General features: G+C 48.8%; 1 protein-coding gene across 1 annotated transcript in view; it reads right to left on the bottom strand.

Moving 5' to 3' along the window:
- Positions 1-13,393, bottom strand: part of LOC146796165 (uncharacterized) — a 202,136-nt gene extending 188,743 nt beyond the window's left edge. The window contains exon 1 of the mRNA XM_085628568.1: positions 12,992-13,393. Coding sequence (XP_085484694.1) covers positions 12,992-13,064 — 73 coding nt within the window. The 5' untranslated portion in view covers positions 13,065-13,393. The remainder of the gene's footprint in view (positions 1-12,991) is intronic.
- Between the last annotated feature and the right edge of the window lie 1,598 nt (positions 13,394-14,991).

Below are 14,991 nucleotides of genomic sequence, written 5' to 3'. Positions count from 1 at the left end.
GTGGGTTGATTCATGTATTAGTGAGCTGGGTTAATATATACTGAAGTGTCAATTCAGCTATATACCTGCCCTAATAAAGCGGCATTTTGCTCTTACACTTGGTTTGTTTCTCTCCTTCCGCCGGATGCCCCATTCGCACGTCGGGACACTGACGTCATGGAGGTGAGCGAGCAGCGTGAGTGCCAGGTACAGGTCTGCGCCATCCACGGGCAAATTTAACCACCTGGTCCGTCTGCACGTCATACAGAGGCGCAACTAGAGCCAAATTGGTGTGGGGTGGGGGGGGGGGCAATAAAAATTTCGGGGGGGGGGGGATGTCGTGGTTTCCTGCGCAGCGGCACTACGGGGGGGGGGGGGGGGCGACGAATTCTTTCAGAGTGGAGATGTAGGGGCTCTTAGAAGGGGTGAAAAACAACAACAGCCTTGTTAACAAGTAAGTGGTATTTTACAGACATGTGAAGTACTCGGGTGCTGCTGCAGTAAGAGACGCCAGACTAGCCAGCCCACGGCACTCAAACCGTTCGTGCTCGGGAAGCTGTCTCAGCCCGGGCTGACTGACACACACGAGGGGGGGGGGGCTGAGCCCTATGGGCGTTGCGCGCCTGACGTCATACACACACAGTTGGGGAGCTCCCAGCAGAGATGTCACTTGACAGTGATGATCTACCCATAATCACTGCGCTGACAAGAAACTGTGACCCGAGAAATTATTATTTGGATGGGGGCTGGGAGGGGGGGGGGGGGTTCCACCCCATACATCCTCCTTGAAATAAACGTCTGTGCACAGAACTCCGTTTTGTCGAGCATGTTCTGAGTTTGGATAGAAGACACCCCAATGTTGTTTGCAGCCCTGATTACCTAACTCCCCTTGAGAAACACAGACCCCGGGAGACTGTTTGACAAGTTTAATTTTGACACCTGGTATTGCTGTGAATTACAGAAAATAATTCACGGGGAAAGACATCATTCCTGTGGAATTAAGGTATTTGTGCAATAACAATAGTCAAAGGTCCTTGTATTAATCGCCTCTGACAACAGTGCAGCGCAGCCCTTCTCTTAGGCCTCAGTGAACACCTCGAGTAATACAGGCTGACATCGCCTGGGGGATGTTTTGTATTTGGACATTACATTCTTCCATCTTTTGCAGCACATCTTCTGTCGCAGCGAGTGCCTATTTCTGGCCCTCTGCTCCTTGCGCAGGCCTTAGTCGAGCTACCCTTTCTTTCCCGCCCTTGCATCATGCAGGTGCGCCTCTGCGGCAGCCACTTTCTCAAACCCGAAGGGACCCGCGGAGCAGGGCCGGCTTTAGGGCAGTGGCACAAGTGCAGCGGCACTGGGCGCTGACCTTGGAGGGGGCGCAGACCTGGCCTGGGAGGGGGGGGGGGGAGGGGCGCAGTGCTTAGAATTAACGTATGATTAGAGAGATTAGGGGCACTTTTGGCTGGTGGTAGTGAGAGAATCCGAGAAGGCAGTCATGGAGCGTGGGGGCGCCAAAATTGATTGTCGCACTGGGGCCACCAGCTCTGCTTTAAATGGGCCGGTACTGTCCGGTACTGAGTACCGGCACTTTTTTATTTTGAAAGGCAGAGTACAGGCACTTCTCAAGGGAAATGTAATACTTTTAATTGGAGAGTACCGGCACTTCTCAGAAACAAGCAGGTACTCTGGCACAGGGTACCTGCACTTCTATTTTTCCATTTCAAGCACCAGCTACAGCCGGCCCTGCTGCCAAAGCCCCCATGCATGCTGGCAATAGGTGCTCCAACTGGCACAGGACCTGGGTTTCTTTGACAGATCAGGACTTAAAACAGCAATGACTCAACCTGCTATCAACATGTGCCCCTTAGCTATGCTTTCACTCCCGGGCACCATTCTCACGCCTTCTACACCTATCCGACCACGCAGCGCCAGAGCACCCAAGTTGCCCCATGTCAGTTGGGAAATGTTCAGCCGGTCAACCACTTTGCATTCTGGTACTTGTAGTTTCTTTTTCTCTATTTACTGAGGGGAATGTAGGACTAGAACTATCATACTGCAATAATGTCACCTTGAAAGGGCAATTGGCTGAAAATCTCATCCCTGAAACCAGTTAGAGATTTGACTATCTTTCATGCACTCATACCCTTGGCGCCCAAGTGCGCTCCTCTCTGCATGCCCCGTTGTACTTTTTCTGTAGGGTACGGTGGCTCTACAAGGCAAGTTTTTGTGCCTTTTAAATTCTTCACACAGCAACAAATGCAAGAGACTCTCGTTTGAGAAAAAACACTTCAGATGAGTACAAAATAGTCCAGGGCAGACCCACTGCACTAGAATACTGAGAAACGCAGACAAAGATGGAGGCCCCTTGGGAGCACCGATCCACTAGTAGGCCCTGTGATGGGCAGACTAAAAGGGCCCAGCAGAAATTATATATGGGGAAATCAACAAAAAGGCATTACGCACAGGCAGGGCCACTGGAATCATGCAGCAAGGTTGAGAAAATTATGTGGCAAGAAAAGGCAAATTATGCGGCAAAGTTTGTGCCAGTATTACTTCATTATTTTGTCATTTTTTACTCATGATGACATCTGTCTATGCAAAGGTTTCGCATCATTAGTACTGGTTAAATAACCAAACACAGCAATAAGCAAATGAAACATGGCCAGTCAACTTTTGCGAAGGGCCTTCTGCTGGCAGGAACACATCGCAAAGTTTTTACTAACTTTTGATCCGTTTGAGCTAAACACAATTTTCTTTGCTAAAATCTGCAGACTATGCAGCAGATGAAGGATTATGTGGCAAACCCATAACTGTGTGGAAGTGGCCACTGGATCATATAATTCCAGTGGCCCTGTGCCTAGGGAAGAGTAAAGCTGGAGAACATACGGCGTCTGAGTCTTGAGTAGACAACGAAGGCTCTGCTGTGTTTTTTTAATCTGAGAGAGAACACACTAAAGCCAGTACTGAAGAATCAGGGGTGAACCTGTAGACCGGAGTCCAATGTAAGACCAGAAGGGCTGGATCCGTGGCAGATTTTCTGGATTTCCATATAAAGATACATTTAAATAATCAGTTGTTATCCAAAAAATCTGGTATGAATTAAACTCTCCTGGTTTTACTTTACTTAGGACACAGCTGGGCTCGGGCAAGCGCTAGGAGCAGGCTGTGGTGAGGGGCTTTTAGAGGTATCGGCTGATGGAAATACTCCATCATACCGTTCCCAGGTAGGCCTTGACGTGCCCCCTTGGCACAAAGTACTGAACATGTGCAGTGCTCAGAAGCTCCTCCGCTAAGGCGGAGGAGCATAGCCCCACTGCTCATAGAGCAGTGAAAAAGGAAAAATAAATTGATAACAACTTTATCATTTTATTTTTCGTTACTACAGGCTGGGTTAGGGCGGGGCAGGTGGCTCAGGGAGGAGGAGTGGTTTGCGCACACTTAAGAGCGCATGACGGTTTGGCCGGCCGTCTTGGCCCGGCCAAACAGTCATGCACACTTTGCTATTTCCTACCAGGGTCATGGCAGCCTGTGTGCATGGGAAGAGGTGTGGCGCCGCGGCCAGGGCAACTGACTCCGGAATCTGGGGATCATGGTTCAATCGCCAGCAGCAGATTAGCCGAGCACCATGTGACTCTGGGCAATAGCTTGCTTAATCTTCCCGATGGCCCCCAGCACCTAGAGACCCTTACGGGTGATTGTTCGCGCGTTACAAATGTGGATTATTATTATGGGTGCTTCCTACAGCTTCTTCCAGACAGGAGTCAGGAAGAGAAGCGAAGCGGAGACAGAGGAGAGGCGGCGGAATTGGTAAGTGGGTTTTTATTTTATTTTTTTCAACACCCCTGTCTCGCTACCCTCTTTCCCTACCAGCCGCCACTGCCTTTAGGCTAGGTTCCCACTACATGAATACTATAAATATACATACAAATCTATCTCGAAGAGCACCCTTGCCTATCTGCCTGACAAGCTCACCCTCTGCACACCAGTAGCCAGGACACCATCAGACCGGCATTAAAGAAATGTAAATAAGAAAAAACAAGGCAACAGGCCTCCTCCTTTGATGCACCTAGGATCTGGAGCAATGTTCCTGTAACCACCAGGACCGTCCCACCTGAACTCACATGTAGGAAATAGCTAAACATAAAAGAACAATATCTACCCACTATGTTTCAGTCTGTTTTCACTCACAGAACCCAGCAATCCCACCAAACACCCCTTAACTGTATGGGCTCCTTTGACCTGGTACAATCATCTGCTGCTTTTTAGCTAGGTTTATGCTATAGAAATATCACATACATATATGCATACATATATGCAGAGGTGCTGGGTGGTCAACACACTGTAAAACCTGATCCAACATTTCTATATTCATGCAGTCGGATAAAATATGTCTGCACAAATGTGCCTGGAGTGATCCAAAATTGGCTCAGAGACTATCTGTCCTGGTTCTCACTAGCCAGACCCTTCTGCTACCAGCACGTTTCCATGTTGCCCTCTTTGCCCTGCCTTTTAACATTAGTCTGCCATTCGCACAGTTTTAGGGCTGGACATTAAAGGGAACTCCTTGACGCAAAGCTGGCCTTTAGGTGTGGCAGCGCTGCTTCCCCTAAATAAAATATCAGGAAACTGAGCTGTGTTTTCATAATGCATGCTAATAACATAGCGTGTTTTGAAGAGCACACAATCACCCTGAGGTTTCTCAGCACCAAATAACAGATGTTTATTGTTACCCAACTCAATGGTACTCATTTTATCACCCTTAGAAGGATGAACAGTTGAGTGGACCTGAGACAGAACCAATGACCATCTGGTCAAACACAGATTTCTGCAGTGGAAGGAGTAGTCCACTATGGCAGCAGGCCAGCTTCAGTTGTGGGCAGTGGGAGGATCTGGCACAATTGGGCAGTGTGAAGAGGTGGAGTTAGTGGGCAGTGTGAGATCTCACACTGATGGACAATGTGAGAAGCTGGTGCTGAGGGACAACGTGAGCAGCTGGCACTGGTGGGCACTGAGAAGCTCTTATGTGTTAAGGGCATTGTCAGTGTGAGAAGGAGGCATGGGTAGGCAGTGTAAGTGCTGGCATGGGTGAGTAGTCGAGATTATGGCTGCGATATTTTTGTAGAACGATATTTAATACTTAATATTCTGGTACAATACTGTGATACTACTGGGCAATGCTGATGGTAGAGAGTGGAGCTGGTAAAGGTGGGCAGTGTGAGATGCTGGCCCTTGTGCCAGCATGGACATGTTCTGATAATGGACAGTGCCAGAAGTTGGCACTGGTGTTGAGCCTGATCAGTTTGCACTCATGGACAGTGCAAGAAGCTGGCACGAGTAGTCACAATGTGGACCAGACACTGATGGTTAATGTGAACATCTGGCACCTTGAGAGGCAGTGCATGAAGATGGCTTTGGAGAACAGTGGCTGGAGCCAGGGTCAGACTGGGAATGCGGGCAGTCACGCATTGGGCGATGAGCTGGTGCCTCAGGGTCATCTGTGGACCAGCTTTTTAGGGCATCTGTAAATCGGCCCATGGAAACATACTATCTTCCCCGGTCCCCGCCAGGCCACTGTGAAGCGTCGTCATCATCATGGCACTCCCCTGCCATGCTGTCAAACTGGGGCTGGGGGTCAGGTGTTGTTCTGGCCCTTTGGGTGTTCTCACCATGGCCGCCTCCCTTGTGTGGCCACCCGGCCCAGAAGCAGTGGCATTCTTCCCCAGCCGTAATGAAGATACAAAAGGGATGCTGTTCCTAATATCGAGACATGGGAAAACTGTTTTTTTTATGTGGTCATGAAGTGTAGGAGGATGAGGATTCCCCCTCTTGGAATATAGGGCCCTCACGCCCCCGGCAAGGTGTCATGCTTCATCATATGAGCTGCTTCTCGTCAGGTCGGCGCTGCAATACCTGACGGGCTCCCTATGGGGGGGCTCTTTGGTGGAGATCTTTTATTCCAAATGCCATTTAGTGCCGTGGTGCCCATGTGATCTAAGGTATATAGGTATGACCACCAGATCTGTGAAAACACACATCACAGAACATCGTAGTAATTTCCGATGTCACAAGCTCACACAAAAATGTGTACACATTTTTCCCTACTTCAACATTCACCTGATTCCCTGCAATGGGTAATACTAGAGGTGTATCCCAAGAATAACAAAGGAGCCCTGTTTGCGAAAGAACAGAGATGGGTCTATCATTTATCAACCAGCACACAAGGGTTGAATGAAAATATTCCCTGGAGCACATTAAACACTTGACATGCTTAGAAACCGATAATGCAAAACTTTTTGTCATGCCAGTACAAATAAACTAACCCCAGAGTATGTATTAGCACTACCCCTAACCATACATGAGGTAATACAGCAACGCAAACCATACAGTTATTCACACCACTGATACAAATATGGATTATATAAAGGCCTAAGTTTCTCAAATATGTGGCATACATGATAATATAACACGCAGTGAATCACACTAACCGATTGACTCACACCACTGATACAAATATGGGTTTACGATTATATCACGGCCCAAGTTTTTCAAATATTTCGCATACATGAGAATATAACTCGTAATGAATCACACTAACCACTCCATACCTCCGGGTAAACTCAAAAAACATTCCAAGATGGGCAGTCATTTTTGACCAGGATGAAACATCTTCCAAGATGGCCCCCACGTATCTCTGCACAAGCTGTAACAGTCTAGTGCAGGCTGTGAATCGACCAGAAGGTTCTCACCACTTCCATTTGAGTCACTCACAGTATTTAAACAAGCCTGCTGGGCGTCCCAGCACCTCCTGATCCCGGCAAAAGAGGGTAGGTCGGCCGGCCTTTTGCGGACTTTGCAAAACATGAGTACACTATGGCACAATACACTGTGCTCTTGTAGGTAATATTGATCAGATACCTTTATTATTTGCCCATATGTTGGAAAGCCTCAGCTGCTGTATAACTAGTCTGATCAACATCACGCTAGACGCCCACAGCTCTGACAGCCCGCCGCAAACAATTTGTTTTCAGATTTATAGACCAGATATGCTATACCTACACCAATACTAGTGCTGTTATTTTGAAGCAAAGTAATACTTACTTAACTCATGCCCAAGCTGTTCGCGGTAGCGGCGAAGCCCGTTACTCCCCGTATTTTATTGTCAACCCCTAGTAACATAGACCCCCCGCAGCACACAAGGAAATTCCTTGTGAGATACCTGCCGGTTATCGATGAAGTAGATAGAGAAACCCAACTAGGGTGAGTTCATCAATTCCTTCTGCAACTATGGTGGTGTTCCACCAGATGCGCCTGTGTAATCCACACGATAAAATGTTTGTGAGAGTCACCCACATGGCACTCATGTTATGTATGTTTTAGTCATCACCACTGTGTGCTGTGAGCTTGTCACACAGGGAACACTAGAATTTTGTTCATACTGGTACATCTGATTCTAATAACTGTTTTTATTCCTTTACCAGGTTGGTCATATGCTATCAGGTACTACACATAGCATGTGTTAGGTTGGTTGAAAAGGGTAGATCACACCAAACAACCACGCATGTGTATATAGATTTGATTTTATTAGGTCCTGACGAATTGCCAACAGATTGTTTAACTACCAGGCGAGAAACATGTCGACCGCACAATAGAGCGCCCTACCTGAGACATAATCTCAGACATGCGCCTTTGTTTCTTTTAATCAAGGTGGGAGACCCATTGATTAAAATAGTCTTCGCTTTTACTCCCTTACCTGTTTTAAAATTTCTTTCAGGTTATACACCTCCACACTTTCATCTACACTAATTAGGCCCCTCACGCCCACGGCACCAAACGGCATTTGGAATAAAAGATCTCCACCAAAGAGCCCCTCATAAGGAGCCCGTCAGGTATTGCAGCGTTGACCTGACGAGGAGCAGCCCATATGATGAAGCATGACACCTTGCCGGGTGTGTGAGGGCCCTATACTCCAAGAGGAAGAATACTCATCCTCCTATACTTCATGAACACATAAAACTAGTTTTCCCATGTCTCGATATTAGGAACAGCATATGTATCTTCATTATTGTTATGGCATGTATGCTGGACCTGTCTAAGAAGCCCTCAGTCCCTCCTTTGTGATTGATTCCCCCCGGGCCACCACTTTCAGGCCATGGCAGGCATGTGGAGGGTGGGAATACGCAGGGGCCTTGCGGGTGGGAGGAGAGGGTTGCAGGGCGCATTCTCACCTAAGCCCCCTTGCAGTAGCAGCATCAGCCATGTGCTTTTCTTGAGCCCCTGCCTTGTTATACCCGAAGGCTATAATGGGATATGGAGGGGGTTAGTGAGAGAAGTGGCCTTGTTGGGGCCAGGTGTTGTCACCTCCGTCCCAGTTTTTTTTAGGCCTTCGTGGAGAAGTGGGGGAGTGATTTCATAGACCTCACTGTGAGGTCACCTTTCCCAGAAGAAAACAAGCATTGGCATAGCCAATAGGTCTCGCCTTTGGGACCTTATAAGTGTTTAGCCATGCAACAGTTGCATAACTAAATACTTATAAGGTCCCAAAAGCGAGACCTATTGGCTATGCCAAGCGGCCGCGAAAGTGAAAGTAATCGCGGTAAAGCGCGGCACGCGCGCACATGCCCTGTAGCTCTAGGCTGGCCTGGTAGCACTTTTTGGAGCCCTCTCAATAAGTCTCGCCAGACCAGCGCATGCGCTGGGTCAGGCGAGACCTAAAAAAACATAGGATGTAGCAGTATGATCTCAGAGCAGCTGACATTTGAACTGGGGAAGTACGTTCGAGTTCTGGCAACATACACTGATTCTGAGCAAATCACTTAATCTACCTAAAATAAAAATGAATTTGATCTTGTGCAATGTAGCTGGTGCTCATGGTAATGGCGCCAATGTCTTTGGACTGAATTCACGCTATATAAAGCTACAAAAAGATACTAATGTTTTGCAATGGTAGCCCACTTCTTTTAGACTGCCCGGGCCGAATTGTGATCCCAATCTGACCCTGGGTGGAGCTAGTACTTATGGAGCGTACGCCGCGGCCCGTGCAGGTAAGAGTGCTGGGTCGGTGGGCCAGGTGGGGGGTGGATTACGACAGACAACGACAAGGGGAAATTATTATTTATTTAATTTCCCCTTGTGGTCACCGGTCGCATCCTCCACCAACCCGGCCCCACTGTTCTAATCGGCACGGGCCGCGGCTGTGGAGCATGTGAAAAGCTCACACTTGTGTTCTGACACTGCTAGGTTGTCGGGAGCCATGAACAGCGACTGTGTGAGAAGCTTGCACTGGGCACGTGTGAGGAACCCACACTGCTGTTGTGGACTTCAGCCTTCTTGCACACCGTATTGCAATCTAAATGCCCATTCGGGCCAAAATTTAAGAAACATGTATGCAATGCTGAGCAGCGTCTTATCTTGCTGTGCTGTGTTGCGAGAAAGGGAGAGAACAGAGCAGTGCCATGTCTACTAAGCTGTTGCGCTGTTGTACTCTCTCCCGGTGCTGGCGCACTTTAGACTGCCAGGCGCCAGCACACACACCCTTTCACCATAGTGCAAGGATGTGTGCAGGAGCCGCTCGTGCAGGTAAGAGCAGTGTGGCAGGGACTCAACAGATGATAAGGGGAAATTCAATAATTCATGTTCCCTCGTCGTGGTCTGTCGAGTCCCCACCACGTCTCACCACTCTTACCCGCACGGGCTGCTCCTGGATGTGAGCATTCTATAAAGCATAGTTTTTGTACTGAATGGGGACCCTTCCAGTACACAAACTATCCATTATCACTTTACCTGCTTTGAATGTGTGCTGTACAATGCAATCTAGGAGAAATGAAACATTTTTTCTCATTATGCCTGCCTCAAGGAGGTATAAGATTGTGGCGCAAAGCTCTGGCTACGAATGTTTGCAGATAGGGGATTGTGTCAAAACCCATGGGTAGTTGCATGGGAACACCTATGCACCAACCTGACACAAAGTAATACAAAGTAGCACATTTCACAACTTTGTGTTACTTTGTGAAACTATCCAACGTAAATCCATATTCACGTTGGATAGTAAATCCCAGCATAATACTCTGCGTCGGGTTTGTGTTACAACAGTAATGCCAAGCGTTCCTGAACCTGGGCCTCAGTTCTTGGCCTCTCAGGTGGCCTTGCCCAAAGTACAATGCTGTAGCCATCGCACCTGATGTCATCATAAACATGATGTCTTTCACGAAATACCCATCAGTTCATCCGATTCCTAACGCTCCACTGCCTCGTGGTTATCTCAAGATCGGTTGTCAAGCACGTCCCAAAAAGGCGAACACCAGCTGGGTTAGTCTGAGAGGAGGTTCTGCTTTTCATGGATGCAGAGAACGGTAGCGTCATCGGTGACCCTTCACTCGAAGATGAGGTCAAAGGCCGTCCGTGAATGAAGGGAGGGCATCCCTTCCTCGGGGGTGAGTGACGTACGGCATGAGTGCACGTCGCCACCATGCCCGATGTAACAAAAGTGACTTTCATCTAAAAATATAAGCGAGGGTGTTTTGTGCAGTTCTGGCCCTTGATTTCGCCATCACATCTATTATACATTACAAGTTATTCAAGCATTTTTCAAAAGAGTCACACTGTGCAGACTGCCCTGTCACTCGTCAATTTCGCCTCTGGCTCCTCGACCACTGAAGAAATAGAAAACTACCTACGTCACTGCCGAGCTTGCTGCGTACTGGAACCGGAAGGGAACATCTACCCAGAAACCCCCTCACATGCTAAGTGAACTATAAAGAACAGACCCTTCCACGAAGGCACTTTTAATTAATCCAAATGAGACATAATTTAGACGTTAGTGGGTACCGTGAAAATCTGGCATGGATTCTACCAGCCTGGACCGACCATGGTCATTGTCTCCTTAAAAGATGAAATTCATGTGTTTTTTGTGCTATTTTTTATGGTGCTTAGCCGGCATAGTGTCCAAACCCTGTCCCGGATAGAGGTTATGCATTCTCAGCTGCATGGTACTCATTACACCTGCCACATGTATGTAAACTTAAGCGCCATTTTAGCATGTGGCCTGTAAGTTCTATACAGATTTCTGCAACAGGTGCATTAACCTTGTCAGGAGACTGCCCTTTCAGTAATTGTTTTCAGAAACTCTCACACTCGTCGTCCTTGGCTGTGATTGGCCACTATGGCAATTCTCTGTTTTTAATGCGAGTTTCAAAATAGGGCGCAGCCAGTGGTACGTTAATGGGACTGGAGTGGCAAGTGTAGAGTTGGAGACCATGAAGGAGGGTATGGAGTGAGGAACCGGCACAAAAAGACTGGACTTCGTGTGCTTTGTCCGAAACAGCAGAATAACCCCACTAAGCGAGAGGAACTCGCTCGAGGAGGACTGAGTATGTGTGTGAGTATGTGGTAAGCAGGCTTGGAAGGCCTGTGCCAGAAACAAGCGAGCAATGGTACCAAGGACACACTGGTAGAGCAGGAGACCGTATGAGGGAGGGCCTTATGTTTTGGGGCGTTCCATGTCTACTGGCTGTTGGGGGGAGAATGTTGACACTGCGCGTGGAAGAAGGAGGGAGGTCACTTACAGGGACTGGAAATCTCAAAGAGGGAGGGAGGATAGGAGGAGGGGGGTCTCTGCTTCATCAGCGCGGAACAAAAGGACACCAGGCGCCCCTCTTAGTCCATCAAGAGACCGAGAGATTCCCTCCTTCTGCAATATTGCTTTTAGCCCAAAAAACTTGCCAGTTAGAGAATTTCTTTTTATCATTGGCAAGTCGATATAATCAGTGCCAATGAATTGCAGTAGTTGTAAAAAAAATGTTATTGCTACCAGCTGGAGACTGGGAGCAGGTGATTAATCCAGGATTTAAAAGAAGTGGTTTTACTGCGGCCCATCCCCCGCAGATATCCGCTAGGGGCACGCGTGACTTTGGGGTCACGTGGCGTGGGATGCGTGGGCCTGTGCGTGAGAATCCGGCTTGTTAGTAGTTGACCAAGGTAAGTACCGTTTTTTGGAGGTGGCGCTCCAATACCTTCGGGTCGAGTTCGCGCTATATAAATATGCAACAAAAAAAAAAAGGGATAATCATGGAGTGAGAGCAAAGTCCAAGCTGGGGGCCCTAATACAGTTTAGCGTGTGGCAGTAGACAGGGACACAGGCAGGCACGATAAGCCTGTGCCCTTGTCTGCGTAATTATCTGGTATTCTTTGTCACTTGTCATAGTCTATTTGTTCACTGTCTCTATCTATGCATTAGTATATTTCAGCGCATTCCCTCGTCTATCCATCCGTCCATCGATGTCTCTGCTATTGGGTTCCGCCACATCAGGACCAGAATTAGCAGGTATAAGACACGAGGGTCCCTGAAACACTGTCCCTGGGGCATATCACAGTAACAGGGAGGAGATGTTTATTTTTTTTAAAAACAGTGAAAATGGTTCAGGACAGGGATTGGGGAAGGGTTTGAGTCAGCAGGGCACCGGTAGCATCCATTTTTAAATCGTTTTGGACTCCGTTTGCGTTTTGTGACTGTCTGGCCTCGTCAAAGCACTTCTTCCTCTTTTAGTTGTCCCCTATTTTATAAACATTGGATTAGCCCACCTCATGCAAGCTGGTTCTTTACTGAACTGAATCTATTTTGGGGTGAGAAGTCTGGAGGTTGGGGGCCTTCTTATCTAGGACGAGGTCGCCCACATCCACCCACATTGCCGCTGCGGCAAATGTCTGAGCGGCGGCGCAGCTACAGCCCTGCGCCCCGACAAGAAAGGGACAGCCCAGGGAAGGGGTGTCCTCGCCACCCCCACTAGAGAGGGACAACCCAGGGAAGGGGTTTCCTCGCCACCCCCACAATACCCCTTCTCTTTCTTTATTGAAGAGGGGGCGGAGTCAAAAACTAACAACACAACTGTTTCACTGAAGACACCCACATAACTATATTGGGGGGGGCAGTTTTTACCCTGGCCTCAGATTATACCCCTCACTCCCACCGCTGCCCCCTCCCCCAGCCCCCATCACACCCTGCCCACTATTCACTCACCTGCTTCGCCCACCAAAGTGGCTGGCTCCTCCCCGGGGGCGACCCCGCCGTCTTTCACTGCTTCCCCCGGCATGCCTCCTGCATTCAGACCGCCCCCACGCCTACTGAAGAGCTGCCCCTCAATAAAGATGGGGTGCGCACGCGGGGCATGGGGCGCGCGGGCTCGTGCGCTCCCAGTGGCCTCTGCTGCCCCACGCGGGAAGCCAGTCCTTGTCTGCGTTCAGCTCGAGCAGGTCAATCTGCCCCCGTGAGCTCCGCGCGCCTCTAGGATGCCCTGGTCCCTCCTGCCGAGGCCCGCCGCATGCTCTGCCGGAGGATGCTCGCGGCGCAGCTTCTTAGTCCCGCCCGCATTGGTCCAGCTCCTCCGAGGGATGGAGAGAGCTCCTACTGGCCCTGCCTGAATAGCTCTGTCATGCTGAATGATGTCAGCAGGATTTGTCCCCCCCCCCCCCCCCTCCTCCCAGTGAAAAGGAGGGTGTGTGCCAAGCACTGCAGAAAGGGGAGGAGGGGAAGGAGGAGGATGGGAGGGAAGCATTAGCTATTTATAGACGTGTATGTGTTTGTGTACGCAGATAAGTATTCGGATGCATGAGTATGAGCTTCTACGTTACAGTCTAATGTGTTTATAAAATACTCAGGGATGGGTGGGCTAATGCGGGCTTCAGCAATCTAAATAGGCGGAGTAGCAAGGTCACACGTTTCAGAGGCTGAGTTTGCAGTCGGGACGTTGCTGCACCCAGAAACTTAGGGGGTATAAATAGGCCGAAAGTCACCCGCACAGTCACCTTCTGATATCTGGCTCCTGATTTTCTCATTCAGACCGGCCCGGTATGTTTTCCTGTGGAGGATACACGTGTCACGAATCCCCTGGCAGGTGCCTGGCTGTTTTGGATGTTGTGACCCACCAGATCGACGGCCTCTATTGGCCAAAGTGATGGGTGATTCCCATGACCTGACTCGTGGTTGGCGGCAGCTGATTTATAATGGTGGGTGGGTATAGGCCTTTCTACCTGCACCCCACGGAGAAGACAGCCTGGCGGCTGTCCCTGTGCCAGTCCATGTAGTCTGTCCTGACCGGCTCCCATGATTCCCTCTGATTGTAGGTAGCGCTTGGGTAAACGAGGGACTACTCTTGAGCTCTGGTTTCCTTTGTGGTTGTAAAGTCTATACGGTTGTAGGATGCAATATAGAAATTAATGCCTATGCATAAATTGTAAAAATGTCAAATACTCCAGGAGCCCAAAGGATTTCTTAGCACTCTGCCAGCACTGCTGTCAAACTCTGGGATTGCAGAGTAACAAGACTAATTCATGTTTCTTTCTTCACCACCGGCTTCTTTGTCTCACTCTTGCAGGTTCTTTTTCATTCCTTCTTTTCCCTGAATCACTGTTTTCCTCTCTTTCCTTTCCCCCCAATAGTTCTCCCTTTTCGACCTTTCTCTATCTCGCTCTGGGTCAATGTCTGATGGTAAAACATATGTCCGGTCCCAAAAACCTGCGTCTCGGTGCTCACTGCACCTGCCCTGTCGGTGGTAGCCAGAGCTGCTGTCTCCCACATCAATGCCTCCCTGCCTGTGGCGGTGTCCTCTGTCCCCAGAAGAAACCACTTTGCAGCCCAGTGAGTGTGTCTGGGCTCAAATCACACACCGTAGAACTATTTTATGATTTGGGGTGAAGTGATTTTCACACTGGTCCCTAATCAGCTCTCCAACACACACAACCTGCGGCATCTGGCAAAGGGCCTGTTCCACCACTTCATTACGGAGGCAGAGTACCCTGTGTGGAATCCCCAATACAAGGAACGCTGTTCTTTTTTTATAGACATGCTTTATTGTATGCACCGAGCGGAGTGAGAATTTGCCTTCTCTCCTTTAGATGTGAAAGAAAGACGACAGTAGTCTGAAAACCATTTAAAAAAAAAGATTGGCAGTATATCTTTCTTGTCTTTTTTCAGCTAACATAAGGAAGTGAATTTCTTTAAAAAAAAGAGCTTGCATGTTC

This window comes from Triturus cristatus, chromosome 10 (genome assembly GCF_964204655.1).
Source record: "Triturus cristatus chromosome 10, aTriCri1.1, whole genome shotgun sequence".
Lineage (NCBI taxonomy): Eukaryota > Metazoa > Chordata > Amphibia > Caudata > Salamandridae > Triturus > Triturus cristatus.
This window is presented reverse-complemented; position numbering and strand designations above follow the sequence as displayed.